This window comes from Clarias gariepinus, chromosome 3 (assembly GCF_024256425.1).
Source record: "Clarias gariepinus isolate MV-2021 ecotype Netherlands chromosome 3, CGAR_prim_01v2, whole genome shotgun sequence".
In the NCBI taxonomy this organism is placed as follows: domain Eukaryota; kingdom Metazoa; phylum Chordata; class Actinopteri; order Siluriformes; family Clariidae; genus Clarias; species Clarias gariepinus.
In genome coordinates this window covers 40,947,501-40,966,508 of record NC_071102.1, presented here as the reverse complement: position 1 = coordinate 40,966,508, position 19,008 = coordinate 40,947,501, and the positions used below count along the sequence as shown (strand labels likewise).

The window sequence follows — 19,008 nt, the reverse complement described above, 5'->3', positions numbered from 1 at the left end:
GAGGCTTTACTCGCAGCCCCGCTAATGATCGCGGTTAATGCCGCGGCCTGATTATCGCTGAAATATTCCCGTAATGTGCGAACGAATATTGTAAACCTCCGACCTATGTGCGAAAGAAAGGAAGCTGTGCTAGATGTGCTTCACGCGTGGGGTGGGAATACCGAGTCTGAATCACTGAATATTTTCACCCCTCTTTCTCTCTCTCTGTCTCTCTCTCTCTCTGTCTCTCTCTCTCTGTCTCTCTCTCTCTCTGTCTCTCTCTCTCTGTCTCTCTCTCTCTCTCTCTCTCTCTAGGCAGGAGCGGTGAAGGACTACATAAAAATGATGCTGGAGACAGAGCAGCTGAAGTTTCTGGTCTTTGCGCATCACCTCAGCATGCTACAGGCGTGTACCGAGGCTGTGATTGAGGCCAAGGTACAGTGTGTGTGTGTGTGTGTGTGTGTGTGTGTGTGTGTGTGTGCGTGAGAGAGACTGAGTGCACTCCTGCTCCACTCATCAGCCTGACAATCAGATACGCACCTGCTCTACTTTATATGCGCGTGTGTGTGTGTGTGTGTGTGTGTGTGTGTGTGTGTGTGTGTGTGTGTGTGTGTGTGTGTGTGTATGTGTGTATGTGTGTATGTGTGTATGTGTGTGTGTGTGTGTGTGTGTGTGTGTGGTTGTTGTCGGTCTCTTTAAAATTGCATTCAAACTTTAATTACTAATTAATTTAATTTCACCCCGCCACAGACAGAACCAACATTAAGGACTTCATTGGTTGTCGAGGCAGCAAACATCAGAGTCACTAAGCAACAATTTAAACACAATGATGGAATTTAAAAAAGGGAAAAGAGAAAAGGACGATAAGGAAACCACTTTATGCGTCCGCAGATCCGATGTCTTTGATGTCTAATGCGGTGGAATATTAATATCCAGCTTCGTATTTGTATGAGAGAGCAAATACAGTGTGTTTTTTTTCTTTTAACAAAGATAGCATCATACAAGATGAGGATAATAATATTTATAGATTAATATACAGTGCTGTGAAAAGGTAAGAATTTCTCAGCCATTATGATCATGTGTGGCTTTTTTGAGATCTTTTAGCGTGCTTCACTTATATTAATACATTTCCTATTTAAGTGAGTTCTTGATTCAACGCGTCTGGCAGTAGTTGAATCAGGCCTGGGTGGAGCGAGTGAAATTCAACTCAACCTTCCAAAAATCACAGTCCGTTTCCTACTGAATAAATGGAATCACTATTTATTAGAAACTGCTTTTTGTATTTACTCAGGTTATCGCTGGGTAATATTACAATTTGTTTGAACTATTTAATTGTAACAAATATGCAAAGATGAAAGAAAATCAAGAGGCAATTTGCACTGTTTATAATATATTTTTTTTAAATTAACATTTATTTTCATTGCACTGTATGTAAAACTTGGACTATGTTTTCATGTAGGTCAATTTTATGTTTAAATAGAAAATTCATCCATAAGAGAATCGGTTACTGAAATGTCTGATTTAATAGAATGACTAAAATATACTAAAATTATGAAAGTCATTTAAAATGCATAAATATTAATAGATTTGTAAGAAGTGTGTGTGTGTGTGAAAGGGAGAGCTGAGCTTTCGAGGAGAGCTCATTCTACTGCGGGTTCTGCTCTGAGCTTGTGCTTTAAATAATTTTTTTATTTCTGTCCCTGCTCAGACACTAACTTGGCCTCAATTTACACAAAAAAAAGCAACTGTATACACACACACACGCACAGAAGAATCACTGCGTTTGTCGTAATGCGTAATAAGTATTAGACACCAGTGTGCATCCGTGTGTGTGTGTGTGTGTGTGTTTGTGCACGGACATGTAGTGTACGTATTTCTTTCCCCCGCTGTCTTACCCAGTCGCCCCAGCTCTCCTTACACTTTATAAACTTTCAGACTTTCACCAGCCAGACGTCATCTCCAACCTTTCCCACTTCTGTGACAGAGTGAGAAGGGTGTGAGAAAGAGTGCGAGAGGAAGTCTGCGTGTGTGTGAGATCGCACATAGTGGTGTGACCGATCTCATTATCCTTTAAGATTTCCTAACCACCAATTAGCACAAAAGCTTCCAAAAAAAGAAGCGTTTGTAAATGATGCAGGAGGGGAATGCGCTCAGCTGACCAAGGAAAAAGGAAGAAGAGAGGAAGAGGATGAGACAAAACGTTCATTAGCATGGCAGAACAACTGTTACAGCACACTCGTTAAGGTCCTCGTGCAATTCGGCGTTCGATACGTGAAGGAAAACAAAAATCTGTGACGTTTTTTGAGGGGATTTTGCGTTCAGTATGTAATAGTGCGTCCGTCTTGTGTGTGACGGCCCCCCAAATGATTCTACATTCGGAGTATCTTATAATGTCATACATTAATTAGACAAATCTAAATTGTAATCTACAGGAATCTACAAGATCGATATCTCATTGATACTTCATTGAGTGTCACAGTTTATGCTCGAGTGATCTGTAGGTGACGTTCTGCCCCACATTCCTGCTCAGCTGTTTGAGTAAAATCATCATCATCTTCTTTGTCTTTCAGCTGTTCCCTTTCAGCGAATAATCTGCCTCCATCTAATCTGCTATCCATCCTCTGTATCCTCTTCCCTCACACCAACTAACTTCATGTCCTCTCTCATAGCATCCATAAATGTCCTCTTTGGGCTTCCTCTAGACCTCCTTCCTGGTAGTTCCATCCTCAGCATCCTTCTACCGATATATTCACAATCTCTCCTCTGAACATGTCCGAACCACCTCAATCTGGCCTCTCTGACTTTATCTCCAAAACATCTAACATGGGTTGTCCCTCGGATGGATTCATTCTTGATCCTATCCATCCTTGTCACTCCCAAAGAGAACCTCAACATCTTCAGCTCTTCTACCTCCAACTCTGCCTCCTGTCTGTTTCTTAGTGCCACTGTCTTTAAGCCGTAGAGCATCGCTGGTCGGTTTATGATCAATGTACAATAAAAAAATAAGCATTTCTTTTTTCTGAACATATTGAGCATGCTTTTCATAGCATAGAAATACTTGCCGTGTTTATGAAGCAAGCTTAATTTCTCAATCTAGACACAGCTAGATGTGTCATTTGTGTGGTTGGGTTGGGAAGGGTAGGGTGTCGTCTTGAGGAGGATATGGTGTGGTTGCAGTGTTGGGGCATATGGTGCGGTGGCGAGTTTGTGTTGTTGAAAGGGAAAGGATGTGGTGTTTAGGGGCATAGGGTTCATAGTTAAAGGGCATAGGGTGTGCTGGGCATGGGTATAGGGAGTGGTGGTGGGAATGACAGGGTATGGTGGGGAGCATAGGGTGTGTGGTTGAAAATACAGAAAAATGGGGAAGATTGAGGAAAATGATTTGGTGGTAACAGGGCTAGGGTGGTCATGGTAAGAAAAATGGCAGGTGGTCGGGTGAATAGGGCCTGGTGGTAAGGTGGAGTGGGGTGGTGGGGACAAAGCAAGGTGTGGTGTTAGAAGGATAGGGTGGTTGCAATGGTTGGGACAGTGAGGTAGTGATGGTGAGGGGGACAAGGTGTATTGGGGATGGTGGTGATGAGCACAGGGTGTGGTGGGAAGACGGCATGGTATGGTGGCAGTGGAAAGACTAGTTTTTCGACAGGGTGTGGTGATTGTGGGGAAAATAGTGAGTGGTATCAGAAGGATAAGGTGACTCTGGTAGTTGAGGCTTATTTGTGTAAAAACTTGGGTGCTGAACGGGACACGGATGAGTAGAATTTGTATATAATTTTTAAATGCAGGATATGATGGAGAGTGGGGGCATGGCTGCGGACTGGAAACAGGATTTTTTTGGTGTAGTGGTGAGGTCCAAAGTGTACAACAGATGTGTTGGTGTGCCGGTGAGCATGGACTAGGTGTAGCATTGGGGACAGGATGTGTTGTGGTGGTAAGGTGGGCCAGGAAGTAAAACTGTGGACAGGATGTGTTGGTGTGGTGAAGCTGGACAGGGTGTATTGTATGCATTGGGGACAGGATGTGTTGTGGTGGGCCAGGGAGTAAAACTGGGGACAGGATGTGTTGTGGTGAGCCAGGGAGTAAAACTGGGGACAGGATCTGTTGGTGTGGTGGTAAGTCTGGACTAGGTGTAGCATTGGGGACAGGATGTGTTGTGGTGGGCCAGGGAGTAAAACTGGGGACAGGATGTGGTGTGATGGTGAGGAGAACTCGTAAATAACTGGTGTTAAATAAGTAAAACACTTTCCTATGAAAGTAAAGGTAGTCCTGCAAGGGTACAATTTTATTTTTATCACCAGATGTAGACTTGCAGAATAAGACACGGTGACGGTTTCATGTGATTTAGTTTTAAATTAGAAGCAGAGTCTTATCGCTCTCTTATTCAGAACTCTCGAGCTGAAAGGTGTAAGTGTGATGTCTTTCGTCTCGCAGGCCGGATATATCAGGATCGATGGCAGCGTTCCTTCCGCAGAGAGAATCCAGCTGGTCCACCGCTTCCAAAATGATCCAAAGACAAGGGTGGCTATTCTGAGCATCCAGGCAGCGGGACAGGTAGAGACGCAAACGCATCCACACAAACACTTCCTTTTCATATGTTTTTTTTTTCCCTCTTCCACTTCATTAGCACTGTTTTATCTTCTGTAAAACACCTTCATGCTAATTAGTCATGAAATGTGTTTATAGAGCAGAGGCGTATTTTTATCCCAACTGTCTGGCAGTAATAAAAGTTCTCTTGCATTTAGAAAAGGCTTTGTGCGTCATGTGTTGTTGTGACTAAGTGTTTTTATTCCAGAAGCGAGCGCTTCAACACCGCGTCTTCACACTCCTACGTGCTCGCTGAGGCTCGACTTAATGAATAAATGACCCAGACACACAGAAACAATCACTGCACTGTAAGGGTAAAGGGTAATGGATCTGTCCTGAAAGCTGGACTTTACGTCTGGCTAGTGTTCATTCGTTTAGAAACACGTTTTTCCAGCTCAACAACACAGCATCGGTTCTAACAAGACTTTCTTGTAATATTTGTAGTCTTTGTGTGAATCTGCTATCACGAAGGGACTGCAAATACAGTTTAGACGCCGACATGGCTGCGGGCTGGTGTTTAAATATGCAGCAGTTTCTGTATTATGAGTGTATAACAGAATAGAGTGTGAAGTCGCCCCAGTTCTCTGCAGGATTAAAGCTGGCTATCGTTTGCTTGGCTCGCTTCGACACATCGGTTTTGTGTCTGTTCCATGATTTTTTAAAAGACTAATCTTTTATAGCTGGGAATGGATTAATTAAGACACTTCATGTATTTACATGGGTCGTGCAGACCTACAGAAGTCAGGTTATGATAAATTGTGCTGTTTGTGAGATATATACATGCGTAAATAACTGTTTTGTAATGCAGATAATCAGTACAGTAACATCACACATGGTGTAGAGCTTTGAATTTGACCTAACACTTACAGTGCACCATATTCTTTTTTATTTTTGTGGTTTTAAGAGGCAAGGTAGGGCAGATGCTCGATCAATACCGTGACAGGGTAAACATGGTCTGCAGCAAATTTAAAATAAGTGGTAAGTGTCAAAGTAACATCTACATGAACGCCAAGACCCAAAGGTTCCTAGCTTTAAACTGCACAGAACATGTGCACACACACCGCTTCTGACGGCATGCTTGTCATCCCATAGCGCATTCTGGTGCCATCGTTTCCCCTGGTAGCTGATGGACACCCCAGCTGTTCTTAGGATGTCAAACAAGGCATGCTATATCAGATCAAGCCATTTTCTCCCTCGAGTTTGTTGTAGGTACTTTCAGCACTGGACAGGGGTCAGTATGGCCACTGGTACTAGTCTGGACTAGTCACAGCCCCATACACATCACGCTGCAGCGCACCCTTATACTGTAGCCATAGCTAGCACCATCTTTTTCAGCAGTGTGTGCACTTTTTATTGCTGTGCAACTTGGACTCTCATGACCCTGTTGCTGGGTTACCAGTGGTCCTTTCTCGGACCACTTTTGATCACTGCAAACCAGGAACACCTCACAAGACCTGGAAATGCTCTGGCCTAGTCGTCTAGACGTCACAGTTTGTTTCTAGTCAAAGATTTTTACGCCTGGACAGTTTTATACCTCAACTTTATAGGTTGATGTCACACCCCCTGGCAGACGCCATTAAATCAAGATAATCAATGTTACTCACGAGAACTGTCAGGTGTTTTAATATTAAGGCTGATCACGCCACCTTTTATGTTTTGCATGAAGTCGTTAGTTATCAAGTGTACACTTTGAGCAAATCTATACATTTACATTTAGGCATTTGGCAGACGCTCTTATCCAGAGCGACTTACAAAAAGTGCTTTAATGTTTACAACATTGGATACATACTTAGTATTATACGTAATACAGAATTAACATGTAGTGTAATAAAACCTGATGTGTGTATGTACTCAGGGTCTCACCCTGACGGCGGCGTCTCACGTGGTGTTTGCTGAGCTCTACTGGAACCCGGGTCACGTGAAGCAGGCGGAGGACCGGGCGCACCGCATCGGCCAAACATCATCCGTGCACGTTCATTACCTCATCGCCAAGGGCACATTCGACATGGTCATGTGGGGCATGCTGAACAGGAAGGTGGGTCAGTGACACGGTCTCTGTTTAACTGTATTAGAAGTCGAGACAGTTGGGGTGTTGTAGTATGAATCGAATAGCACATACTGTAACACCCAACATGGCAGCTGTATTTGATAAAAATAGGTTAAACTGATGTGTAGATACAATATGGTGCCATGATCGTTCTCCTTGTGACCTTATTTTGAAAAATGTAATGCAATAAATACATCAGCATTCTATTGGTCATGTGCCTCAAATAGGGAATAGCAATTATGCAGATATGGTTTGCTCGCTGTAGTGCACATATATTATAGGGAGCAGGAAGACATTTGGGATTTGGCCTACTTTCTGGGCTGACAGCCACAGTCACCTTTGAAACAGCCATGAAGAACATTTGTGTCATCCAGTCTTTTTTAATTATTACAAGAAAACACACATTCCCATCCCAAAGGCTACAAAATTATTTGCATAACTTTTTGTCGGATTTTTAACCCATGTTTGAAGCCTTTATTTATTTATTCATTCCATTAAAGGTTAGTGGTCTCACCCAGTTTTGTGTGGATACAAATTGCCAAGATGGCTGCCGAGTAGATGATTGGGTTTAACCCTCATTACCTGTTCTCTTCGTAAAAACACAACAAAGTTATTTGAAATTAGAGCTGTCAATATAAACGCATTAACGCATGTGATTGATCTAGAAATTTTAACGCGGTACTATTTTTTTAAATGATAAAAAGATGGAATTTTGGATAAATCCAAAGATTTTATTTTATTTTTTCACGAATACATTAAATGTAAGATGTGGGAGCAGAGACGCGGTCGGCTAAGGCTCTAGTTGGTTGATTTGAGGATCTGAGGATCCGGGTTTCAAGCCCCCTCCACCCCCCCACCCCTTGCACCGTCAGTGGGTTACCACACCCCCATATAACCCAGTCACGGCATGCAGTGCCGGTCCAAATAAAGATATTTTAATTTAACATTTGTAAGATGTTAATGTTTGAGGTATTTTAAAACTGCATAATCTGTTTCCTCTAACCAATTTTGTTAAATGTATTCTTTTATTCCAACATTGCATGTTTATCATACAAGTAAATCTGAATATTTTAAAATTGTGATTAATTGTGATTAATTACAGACTACGACTGTGATTAACTTGATACAATTTTTAATCGATTTACAGCACTATTTGATAGATGTGAAAAAAAAATAAGCACACAAAGTATATCTAAGTAAACATACAGTGAGGTCAATAAGTATTTGATCACCCTGTGATTTTGCAAGTTCTCTTACTTAGAAATCATGGAGGGGTCTACAATTTTCAGCATAGGTGCATTTCCACTGTGTCTATCTAAAAAGAAAAATCCGAAAATCACATTGTATGATTTTTTTAACAATTTATTTGTGAATTACTGTGTCAAATAAGTACTTGATCACTTGTTTATCAGCCAGATTACTGACCCTCAAAGACCTGTTATTTTGCTTTTTAATAGTCCATATGCTTCTTACGGAGCCACTCCTTGGTTTTTCTGGCTGTGTGCTTTGGGTCATTGTCATGTTGAAAGACTCAGCCACGACCCATCTTTAATGCTCTGACTGAGGGAAGGAGGTTTTTGCCCAATATGTCACAATACATGGCCCCATTCATCCTCTCCTCAATACAGTGCAGTTGTCCTGTCCCCTGTGCAGAAAAACACCCCCAGAGCATGATGCTTCCGGCCCCATGCTTCACTGTAGATATGGTATTATTGGGATGATACTCATTATTCTTCTCCCTCCAAACATGGCGAATGGAGTTAAGACCAAAAAGTTCTACTTTGGTCCCATCTGACCACAGGACTCTTTTCCATGACTCCTCTGGATCATCCAGATGGTCCCTGGCAAAGCGCTGACTTAAGCAGGGGAACCTTCCGTGCGATGCAAGATTTTAAACCATGACGTCTTAGTGTATTACTGATAGTAGCCTTGGAAACGATGGTCCCAGCTCTCTTCACGCCATTGACCAGCTCCTCCAGTGTAGTTCTGGGCTGATTCTTCACCATTCTTAGCATCATTGATACCCCATGTATCTACTTAGACTTTGGCTGATTGTGGGGTGCACAGGCGTCTTTATGACAGCTAACGACCTCAAACAGGTGCTACTAATTTAGAATCATGAGCAGAGTGTAGCTGGACTATTTAAAAGCAAAATAACAGGTCTTTGAGGGTCAGAAATCTGGCTGATAAGCAAGTGATTAAATACTTATTTGACACAGTAATTCACAAATAAATTGTTAAAAAATTATACCATGTGACTTCTGGATTTTTCTTTTTAAATTCCGTCTCTCACAGTGGAAATGCTCCTATGCTGAAAATTGTAGACCCCTCCACGATTTCTACGTAAGAGAACTTGTAAAAAAGTTCTAAATGTTTTTTTTTTTTACCTTTAGTTTAAATCTTTGCTTGTGAAACAAAATTTGTGAAAAATGTGCGGCTACATTACTGTCCAAAAATCACCCAAAACGGCAAAAAAAAAATGATGATATGAAACTTTGTTACATATGTTTGTTTATTTTATGATTGATAATTTGTTTAGTGTAAAAAACAAAAACATTTCTGACTTCCAAAGTGAGTATTTCAGCCCAAAACATGAAAATATCTGTAAGGTAGAAAAGCAAGCAGCACACTTTGTAAAAGACCACCTTTCAGGAAAAGAAAGAAATCTTCTGGGTTTTGCCGCATGAAAAAAAAGAAGCAGGTGCGACAAAGTCCTCAGAAGGCCCGTGACTGGTTCTGCAGGATGTTCAGTAAAACTAGAACTGTACCTGAGAGTATATTTTAAGATAAGGTTCATCACACCAATTACTGACTTTTTCATTAATTACTCTTTACAGCTTTTAACAGTTTTTTTTTCTTTTTATGTAGAAACCTCTTTTTGATGATGCCCTTGCTCTACAGTAATTATTTGCTTAGTACTGTATTTACATTATCTTATCACTTTAATCACAATATCATAATCTCTAAGTCCTACAGTAGGATGTCCCGCCGTATTTGAATTGTAAATATACTCTAAAACACCCAACATGTATTCAAATCAACGGTTATAATTAATAAACTAACAATCTTAACCACCGTTAAAGCCTGTCCTACTGTTTTAAAGTGGTTTCGTTAATCCTGTCTGAAAGTATAATTGCAGTCTACTTTATGCAAGATCCCACCTGAATCTACTGAGATAACAGACAGCGAAAGGTTTAAAAGTGATTATGCATTCCTGTAAGACGCTTTACCAGACTGTTACATAGCAGCCGCGGGCATATAATTTACATTTACACCTACTCATCTGGCAGATGCTTTTATTCAAAGCGAATTACACGTGAGGCAGAATCCAGTTCCGGCGTATCATATCGAGAGTTGAAGTGCATCCGAACTCGATACGTAGCTCCTCTTGGAGAGCCTAATCCAGTTACAGGATATACGGTGGGCCACATTTGTCGGTATAGTGCGGAGTTTAGTATTTAAAATGTGCCTAGTCGTACTGTAAGGCGAATGCTGCGTATGAATATGAATAAATTTGAGCCTGGTCTGTGACTTACGACGTACAGTATATCCAAAGCCATAGACATATAGACGTAGCCGTGTGTTCTGAGATGCTTTTCTGCTCACTATGGTTGTGAAGACTGATTTTTGTTTGACCATTCAGTGTAAACTCTAGAGACTGTCGTGTGAAGCCATGAATATAAAAAATCCATTAATGGAAAAACCTGGTGATTCCGTACAGTATATTCAGTATATAACGTACTGCCTCTACAGGCTGGTGTACAGTAAGCACTAGGGTGCATGATGGGTGCATCAATGGGATGGGCTCCAGGCCCCCCATGACCCTGAATACAGGATTAAGCGATATAGACGCTTAATCCTCCTCTCTGAGGGCAGTGAGTCAGTCAGTGAGTCAGTGAGTTAGTGAGGCAGTGAGTTTTGTCAGTCAGTGAGCCAGTGAGTGAGCCAGTGAGTGAGCCAGTGAGTGAGCCAGTGAGTGAGCCAGTGAGTCAGTCAGTGAGTGAGTGAGTCAGTGAGTGAGTCAGTGAGTGAGTCAGTGAGTGAGTCAGTGAGTGAGTCAGTGAGTGAGTCAGTGAGTGAGTGAGTGAGTCAGTAAGTGAGTCAGTAAGTGAGTGAGTGAGTCAGTAAGTGAGTGAGTGAGTGAGTGAGTGAGTGAGTGAGTCAGCCAGTGTGTCAGTCAGTCGACGTGTTTTTCTTTAGGCTGCACAGCTGTTTAGTCCCAATCCCTTGAGTTCTCGTCACATTGTGCATGTAAAAATGCACTTCCTTTCGCTATTACACGTAGCTGTGAGTTCTACTGTTGTATTGTTTTACGATTTGATTTTAACAAACATTTACAGTCATTATTTTTTTTTTCCTTCCTCAAACATGAAGGTTCATCACTATCCTTCCAGGTTTTAATGATGTGTTTTAGTAGTTTTAGGAATCTCATTAGCTGTTTTCTTTGCTTAATGCAGGACAATAAATTTGACTTTTCTGACACATCTTTCCCACAATCACAGGATTTGTCTTCTGACATGGTTGTTTGAGAAATGTGAAGCTGCTCACTGCATCAGTTAGGGTTATAAAGCTTGTTGCCATCTGAACCATATTAATCACTGCAGTAATTAATAATTAAAAGTAAAAATTCAAATTTTGTTTGTCACATACACAGACAAATATAATGCAATGGAAGGTTCTTAACCTTTTGCTTAGTTAAACCCAATGACTTATTATTTTGTGGCTGAGCGGTTTATCAATTCATTTACTTTGCAATGTACTATTAAGGATTACAATATATTTGTAATACACTAAAGTGTGTTTTTTTTGTTTTTTTCACGGGGGTATGTCTTTAAAGATGCTTGAGTTTGTTAATGATATAGAGGTATTCCTTTAATACTCCAAACGCTCTAATAAGGGGTACGTTGATGAACCAGGACACAATCATCTAAACTTTTTCAAACGTCACTGAGAACATAAACCTCCTATGATGAGATTGTTTAAAGACTTGTTTAGTGAGTTTGAGATGAGAAGATGACCAATTTGTCACTATCGATTAGGAAACTGTGACAGGCAGCACTCTGAACGGAAGGAAGGCTTACCTGAAAGCGGACGAAGCGGATAAGGAGAAGTGGGATTTTCTGAACTTCGCCCAGGCATGGACGCCGAGCGACAGCATCACCGGCGATGCCGAGGATGATAAAGACGGCGTCTTCTTTTCACATGTAGGTCTTAAAAACAAATATAATACATTCACAACTTTCCTATAAGTATAACGATCCACAGTTTACTGTGACGGCATTGTTATGGTGCATCGGGTGATCGATAAATGTTAGATTCTTTTACTAAATGTGTATTAGAGATAGAGTGGAAAAAGGATTTAGTTTATATCGTGATTCTTTTTTAGGACAATTCATGTATCACGCGGTTGATTTTTTTAAATTAATTTTTTAATTCATGTTTATAATTTATTTATGTTTGTATTTAATTTGGTAAAATATTCATAATTGTGACAAAATCTAAAGAAAATGAATAATGAATCAGGATATTTATAAAATCATGATACTTAAAGAATCGCATTTCAAATGGAATCAGCATATAATATTGTATCTGTACTGTATATACAGTGAAACCTCGGATTGCGAGTATTGCGGTTCCGTAAGACGAGCAAAGATTTTTAATAACTTTTGACTTGGAAAACGAACAAGTCTTGGTTTACGAGTACCGAGTATCGCATGCGCTTCTTCTGTTTTGACGCCGAGCGGCACACGATCACAACTGAGCCAACGTTTTTTTCTCTCTCTTGTGCTGTGGAATTGTGGGTAATCGACTCCCTTGCTGGGTCTTAGTGCGCGTCTCTTACTTGTATAATCAACATCCATGCACGCGTGTACTGTTTACTCTAACACTGTAACCACATGTGTGTGCGTAAAACATATTTTATTTTGTGTCTGTATGCGTGTGTGTACAGCGCGCGTGTAAAGCAAAAGCAAAAGAGAGGTTAAAGCTCCATTTTTTCTCTCTGCTCAAGGCTCAGCCTGTTCTTTGTCTGTGTGGCCGCGTCATTGGACACACACACACAGACCCCTCCTACTTTCGCCTTTACAGACACACACCCACACACACACTTTTTCTCTCTGCTCTACACAGAAACACTGCTCTGTCGCGATACTTTTCAAAAAGTAAAGTGCAGGTTAATTAGTTTTATTTTTACTTAATATTTTGTGGTAATTATTTTCATGTATTTATTTTTATTTGGGCTGTGGAACAAATAAGTTGAGTTTTCATTATTTCTTATGGGAAATTTTGCTTTGATTTACAAGTGTTTTGAATGCGTGTCTGCTTCCAGGACGAATTATGCTCGTAATAAAAGGTTCCACTGTACATCAGTATATAACACAGCAATAGGTTTTGTATTAAAATATGCATACTCCATTTTTTTTCCTTTAATGTGTATACATTTTTTGGCTATACACACACACACAGAGAAATGCAGCCTTCTTTATTCCTTTATGACAAGAGTGGTGTTCTATACGAACAGACATTTTTATTGATTTACTTGATTGCTTTCAACCGTATTTTTCACTTCCCTTCAGTTCGAGAAAGACAAACAGCACGACATCCGCAGCTTTTTCTCTCCCTGCTCCGACAAGAAACGAAAGAGAACGGACGACTCCTCCGTCACCGGCTCTCCCGGTACGCCACAGGACCAGCGGGGAGCCACCAATCAAAGCCCCTGCAGCCGCAGCCCTGATTTAGCCAATCAGGAAGAAGATTTCTGTCCCCAGGTGAAACGTTTGAAGCAGGCTGCTCCATTGTCTCACCGTAAGGGGAAGAGCAGTCCCATGACGTCTCTCGGTGCACCACGCAGGCTCTCGGCGGGACCGCAAACCCCCCGTCAGAGCCAGAAGTGGAGCTGCCCGGTCTGTACGTTCTCCAACAGCGGCCTGCTGCTGCGCTGCGAAATGTGCGACACGCCGCGAGCGCAGAGAGGTATACACACACACACAGACATGCAAGTACTCAAAGTCACAGATGACAGTTCATAGAATGTTAGGCTCATTAGCTTACAACATGATGTGTGTATGTTTGACTACATGCTCATAAATGTTTCATTAAATCAGACGTATTCCACAAATTGGAAATCGAAAAAAAAAAAAAAATCTAATCAGGACATCCCAGCGTCTCCACTTACTCAGAAAACATATGGCCTGTCATGGTGCTCCTCTTCTCGAACTGGTATTCAGGTGTTCTAGTTCAGTCAGGACGGGTGGAGCTATTTCTGGGTTCGGAAGGGAGGGACAGGAACAGCTAGCATTTGTCTAAATTACTGACGCTACCTTTAAAGACGTATCGTAATCACGGTGGCCTACATGCAGTAAAAAAAAACGGTGTGTAAAGTAACGGTGTGGATTGATTTCTGAACCCAAAGCTAACCTGCTTTATTTAGTTATTTTATTTATCTAGATGCAAACAGTTAATACAGTGGCTTAGTGGTTAGCACTGTCGCCTTGCCCCTCCAGGGTCCAGGTTCGACTCCCGTCTTGGGGTCTGTGCGCATGGAGTCATTTGCATGTTTTCTCTGTGATTGGTGGGTTTCCTTCGGGTTCTCCGGTTTCCTCTCACAGTCCAAAGACATGCAGGCCAGGCTAATTGGCGTTCCCGAATTCCCTGTAGTGACTGGAGGTCCTAACACGGCTGTACAAACAATGTCACCATTGGTCTCCACGGTCACTAGTTGGACTACAGAGGTTTTTAGATGGACGTACGGATAGATGAATGGATAGAAACAGCTCCTTAGGCACAACTATTCTGATTGCAGGGAAAGTTTAAAGTTCTGAGCAGTTTAAAACAGATTAGGTGTCCCTGTGTGTAGAACAAGTGTGTGTGTGTGGTCTCTTATCCTCTGAAATATACGCCTGTAAACACTTCCTACTTTTCTTTCCAGGATCTGCTCATCCCTTTCTACACACACACACGTCCCTGTGGTATTTACACAGTCCCACGCTGCACCGTTTGTGGAGACTTTAGGTGTTTGTTTCTCTTTAGGCGATCCCGTATCTAATCACCTCGTTCACTAATTCAGCGCTGAGGTTTTCTCAGTTTATTAACGCATATTATTGGAAAGAAGCGCATCCTTAACGAGGCCGTTTATCTTCATCGTTGGCCGCGTTCTCTCATACGAGCGTCTACGGCAAAGACTTCTCTCTCACGTTAGATTAAATTGAGGCAGATGGGTTTTTTTTGTGGTTTTTTTTTTGTAATACTAAGGAAGAGTTATATCCTCAGGCTCCGTGCACCACTTCTTTAAAACGCATACTTTTTTGCTCAGCACATTAAACAGTTTGTCACTACACCGCGGGCTTTAAATGTGTATTGACTTAACGCTCATAGAGGTAAGATTATTAAGAGATGCCGCTTTGATCGTTCCCACCTGGGTTTTTTTTCCGGACGGAATGACGCCAAGCCCGGGATTCTGTGCTCGCCACACGCCGGTCCGATTTTCATCAGAGCCGGGGAGGGCGACCGCGCCGCCTGTGAGTTGAGTTGACATTTCCGGGGATGTGTGTGAGGCTGACCTTTGACTGAGTGAAAAGGTGCGAGGAGAGGTGAAAGAGGCACAGAGGGAGGCAGAGGCAAAGAGCGAGTGGAGAAACGGTCACAGTGTGTAGAGAGTATTGATTATGAATATTGAGCCTCTCTGTCCATTCAGACAATCATAATCAAGGCACAGCTATCCTCATATGAGCGTATGTCTATATATGTATTTTTACCTCTCTACGAAAGACAGAGAGAAAGAGACAGAATGATAGAGACAGAGAGAGTAAGACAGTGCTAGAGAGAGTGAGAGATAGTGATGGAGGGGAAAATGAAAAGGAAAAACTAGGAGAGAGAGTGAGGAATGAAGACCAATGGGGGGGACAGAGACGGATAGGGAGACGGTCTCCGAGATAGAGGAAGATTTAGAGAGAGGTAGAGAGTATAAGTCAGGAATAGAGACAGAGCGAGAGAGAGGGTGGACAGAAAGGCACAAAAGAGTCCATGTGAAAGACAGACATGTGAAAGAGCCAAAGTGGGGAGGAGAAAAGCGAAGGAGAAAATGAGACTGCCAGAGTGACAGACAGAGCGAGAGCCGAGATGAAATGATTCTCTGTCCCGAGTTCTGCTCCACAGCCGCATGTGAGGGACGAGCGAAAGTTTTCTGAAAGGAAATGAAAGAGTAACGCCGCTCTCAACGAGCCAGTCGTCTCTTTCTCAGCACGTCCCGCTCCGCCGTATGGACGAGACACACACTGTGCGTCAGACAGACTTGAAGCCCATCCGTCACACGCACACACAGCATCTGTTCGACGCCGAGCCTCGATGTACTAACAACTCCAACATTAATTATGGCCCGAATTTTATTCATGGCTGCTGCCAGAACCGTGTCTGTGGTCTGTGGCGGATCAGACTGAGCCTCATGAGCTTCCCTGAAACGCTGGGGATTTTCTTTAACTTCCCCTGACCATGAGACCATGTCCAAAGCTGCTTAGAAATCTGTTGTGCTACTGTTGTTGTTGTTGTTGTTGTTTTTCTCTTTCCTTATACTCTCATTTTGTTTTTTGTTTTTTTTTGCCTTTCATTTCTCCTGCAGCTCGCACCCCTCCTGCATCTCCCTCCCCTTCTGCCTCTCTTTCTGTCTCCAGTCCCTGCATCACTCTCTCAGACTCGGAAGAAGACAAAACGCCGCAAACCCCTCTCAGCACGCAGAGCGCGGCGTTAAAACAAAAAGAGGAGGGAGATAAGACATCAGAAGCACTCGGAGATCCTCCAGACACTCGTTTAAACGGTAAGTTTAGCTCAGACTGGTGAAGCCGCTCTGAGTACATGTCTGGAGACGTACTGGTCCGAGATCGGTACCGCATTGTGGACTCCGCCCAGACCGAGCCGGCCGAACGATACAGAATCTCACCGCATTTTTAGGAATTTGTTTTAATTTGGCTTCAATGAGCAGCAACTGTTGTTGAAGGCTGCCACATGGTGAGAGTTGAGGGTTAAGGGCCCAACAGTGGAAAATTGCTGGTGCTGGGTTTAAACCCAGGACCTTCTGATCAGTCGTCCAATGCCTTAAACACGAAGCTACCCCTGATCCCTGTTCTTTAATAACGATTACATAAAGCACCCAAGTCAGCAGACACAGGATGTAAAAAAGCATCCCTCTGGTTTAAGTACATATTTCTGCCTCAAACTCACCCCTAGGTGATACCCCACGATTCAACCTGGTGTCTCTTCCAGGCTGTATTCCCACCTCACTTCCAGGGATAACTCCTGGATTTACCGCGACTGTGACCAGGATAAAAACTTTCCTAAAGATGAATAAATAAAAGAATTGAATCTGCAAATCAAGAAGGGGATAAAAAAGGGTTCTGGTGAACCGAAAAGGATAAGTGTAAATGATAACAGGCCGCCCTTGTATCTTGGTGTATTCTCGACGTCGATGAGCAAATGAGGTTTTGAGAGAGAGAAAAAAGAAAGGGCGGGGAAGAAAAAGAAACCACACGGCCTGCAGCACCCAGCTGCATGTCAGGTCCTAAAAATAACCAGCGCGTTTTTTTTCTGAAACCCACCATTTTCACACTCTGACAGCCCCGTGTGGTGGTGGTGGTGGTGGTGTTCCCTCCCGAGGCGTGCCTGTCCTCTGCACTGAGCTGCAGCTAATGGCTGGGCAATGGTGCGGCGAGATCGGACGCACCGAGACGTATGTGCTGTTTTTAACCCCAAACGTGCCAGGAACGTCTGCAGGGAAAACTACCGCGCAGTGTTTCCAGTATGACAGCATTAATGACTAGTAGAGTCGTACGTACATTTACCAGGAGTTAGTGTTATTACCCGATTCGGGGCCTGCATGTTCATCAGGGTTAAACAGGGTTAAAGCGCTAATAAGCACTCCTGGTAGTGTTCAGCTTCCTCATACACGAGTCAAAAGTTCCCTTTCAGAAACAGTTTTCAACACCATCTCCTTCTTTTCGATACACAGTCAACAAGCGAATGCATCGCTGTCTTCACTTCTTCATCAGAAGTGAACCTTCATCCTCAGAGGGCTGCTTTCAGGAGACCAATCAGGAGAAAGTCAGATGGAGCGAGATCAGAACCACAGTAAAAACGCTTTAAAACCTAAAAGAGTGTCGACAGTTTGGGCGGAAGGGTGCGGACGTGCATCGTCACGCGAGATCACGACGGCCGCGGATGTCTTCTGTTTAATCTGAAGTTTAGGCTTCACGCCTTCTTCATCTCTCTATAACGAGCACTGTTGATTGTTCAACCTTTTCCCTGATGGTGTTCCAAAACTTCTGGCCCTCGAGAATCTCAGGAAACTGGTAAATCTTTTTCTCGGTCGGCGATTGAGGATGTTTCCGTTCCATACTCTGCCGTTTAGTCTCAGGCTCGTAGTGATGAATCAGTGTCTGGTCACCAATAAAATACTTTCACCTTCCTTAGAGTATCGCTCAAAATGTTGTTTGCAGATATTCAAACTTTTCTTTATGCTCTTCGGTGAGATGTTTCGGCACCCTCGAAAATCCATTTTCGCTCGCACCGCAGTTACAAATGTAACTAATGCGACACGTTCACACCTGCACAGCAGTGACGGGGAGACGGTGGTTTTGAACGAAAAGCGCTGATGAGACGGTGCGGCCAACAGGAGTTTGACTGTCCAGGGTTAGACCTTGGACAGTCCCCTCCAGACGTGTTAGAACAGCGAGGCTTATTGTATCGGCCGCCTTCTCTCTCTCAGCTTCAAAATAGTTGCATTTTTTCCAATAGATGTCTTTCTGGTATGTGTTTTGGTTTATGCTCTATTAGAACAAGCGCCTTCACTGGCGCAGGTGACCCGTCAGTCACATGTTTAAATATTTCCAGTCAATTTTTTCGTCCTCTTGTTCATTAAGAATGTCAGATTTTAGCAAAGTGGCACTCAAATACATCACACCCGGCTCATGAAGAACACAACCGCATGAACCTACATGAGTGACACGTGAGTGTCTTCCTTAGATCAGTGTGTAAGGATTGCAAGGATTCTTGACCGTTCCCCTTAGAAAAAACACGCACACAAAAAGAAATAAGGTGTTCCAAAAGTATTGGAACAGCGTGATCAGTCATTTCGCTCGTTCGTCTTCTCCTCCTTTTTTTTTTTTTTTTGTCCTCATCTTTTGACCTCGAACCCAGATGTCTTCAAGGTGTGGACAACGTAATGATCTTGCCGTTCCAATACTTTTGGAAGAGTCCAACACTTTCATCACTGGTTTTCTTTTGTGTGTGTAAACGAACGATCCCTGCAACCCTCTTGCACCGATCTAAGTAACACACTCTGGCCGATGGTGGGTCGGTGCGGTCGGGTTCTTCGCGAGCAGGGTGTGATGTATACGAGTGCCACGTTGCCAAAA

The 19,008-nt window shown here is 42.7% G+C and overlaps 1 protein-coding gene across 1 annotated transcript in view; it reads left to right on the top strand.

The window, feature by feature from the left end:
• Positions 1-19,008, top strand: part of zranb3 (zinc finger, RAN-binding domain containing 3) — an 82,083-nt gene that overhangs the window by 39,682 nt on the left and 23,393 nt on the right. The window contains exons 8-13 of the mRNA XM_053491450.1: positions 295-414; positions 4,408-4,527; positions 6,416-6,595; positions 11,647-11,811; positions 13,183-13,579; positions 16,221-16,415. Of these exons, the coding sequence (XP_053347425.1) occupies positions 295-414; positions 4,408-4,527; positions 6,416-6,595; positions 11,647-11,811; positions 13,183-13,579; positions 16,221-16,415 (1,177 nt within the window). The remainder of the gene's footprint in view (positions 1-294; positions 415-4,407; positions 4,528-6,415; positions 6,596-11,646; positions 11,812-13,182; positions 13,580-16,220; positions 16,416-19,008) is intronic.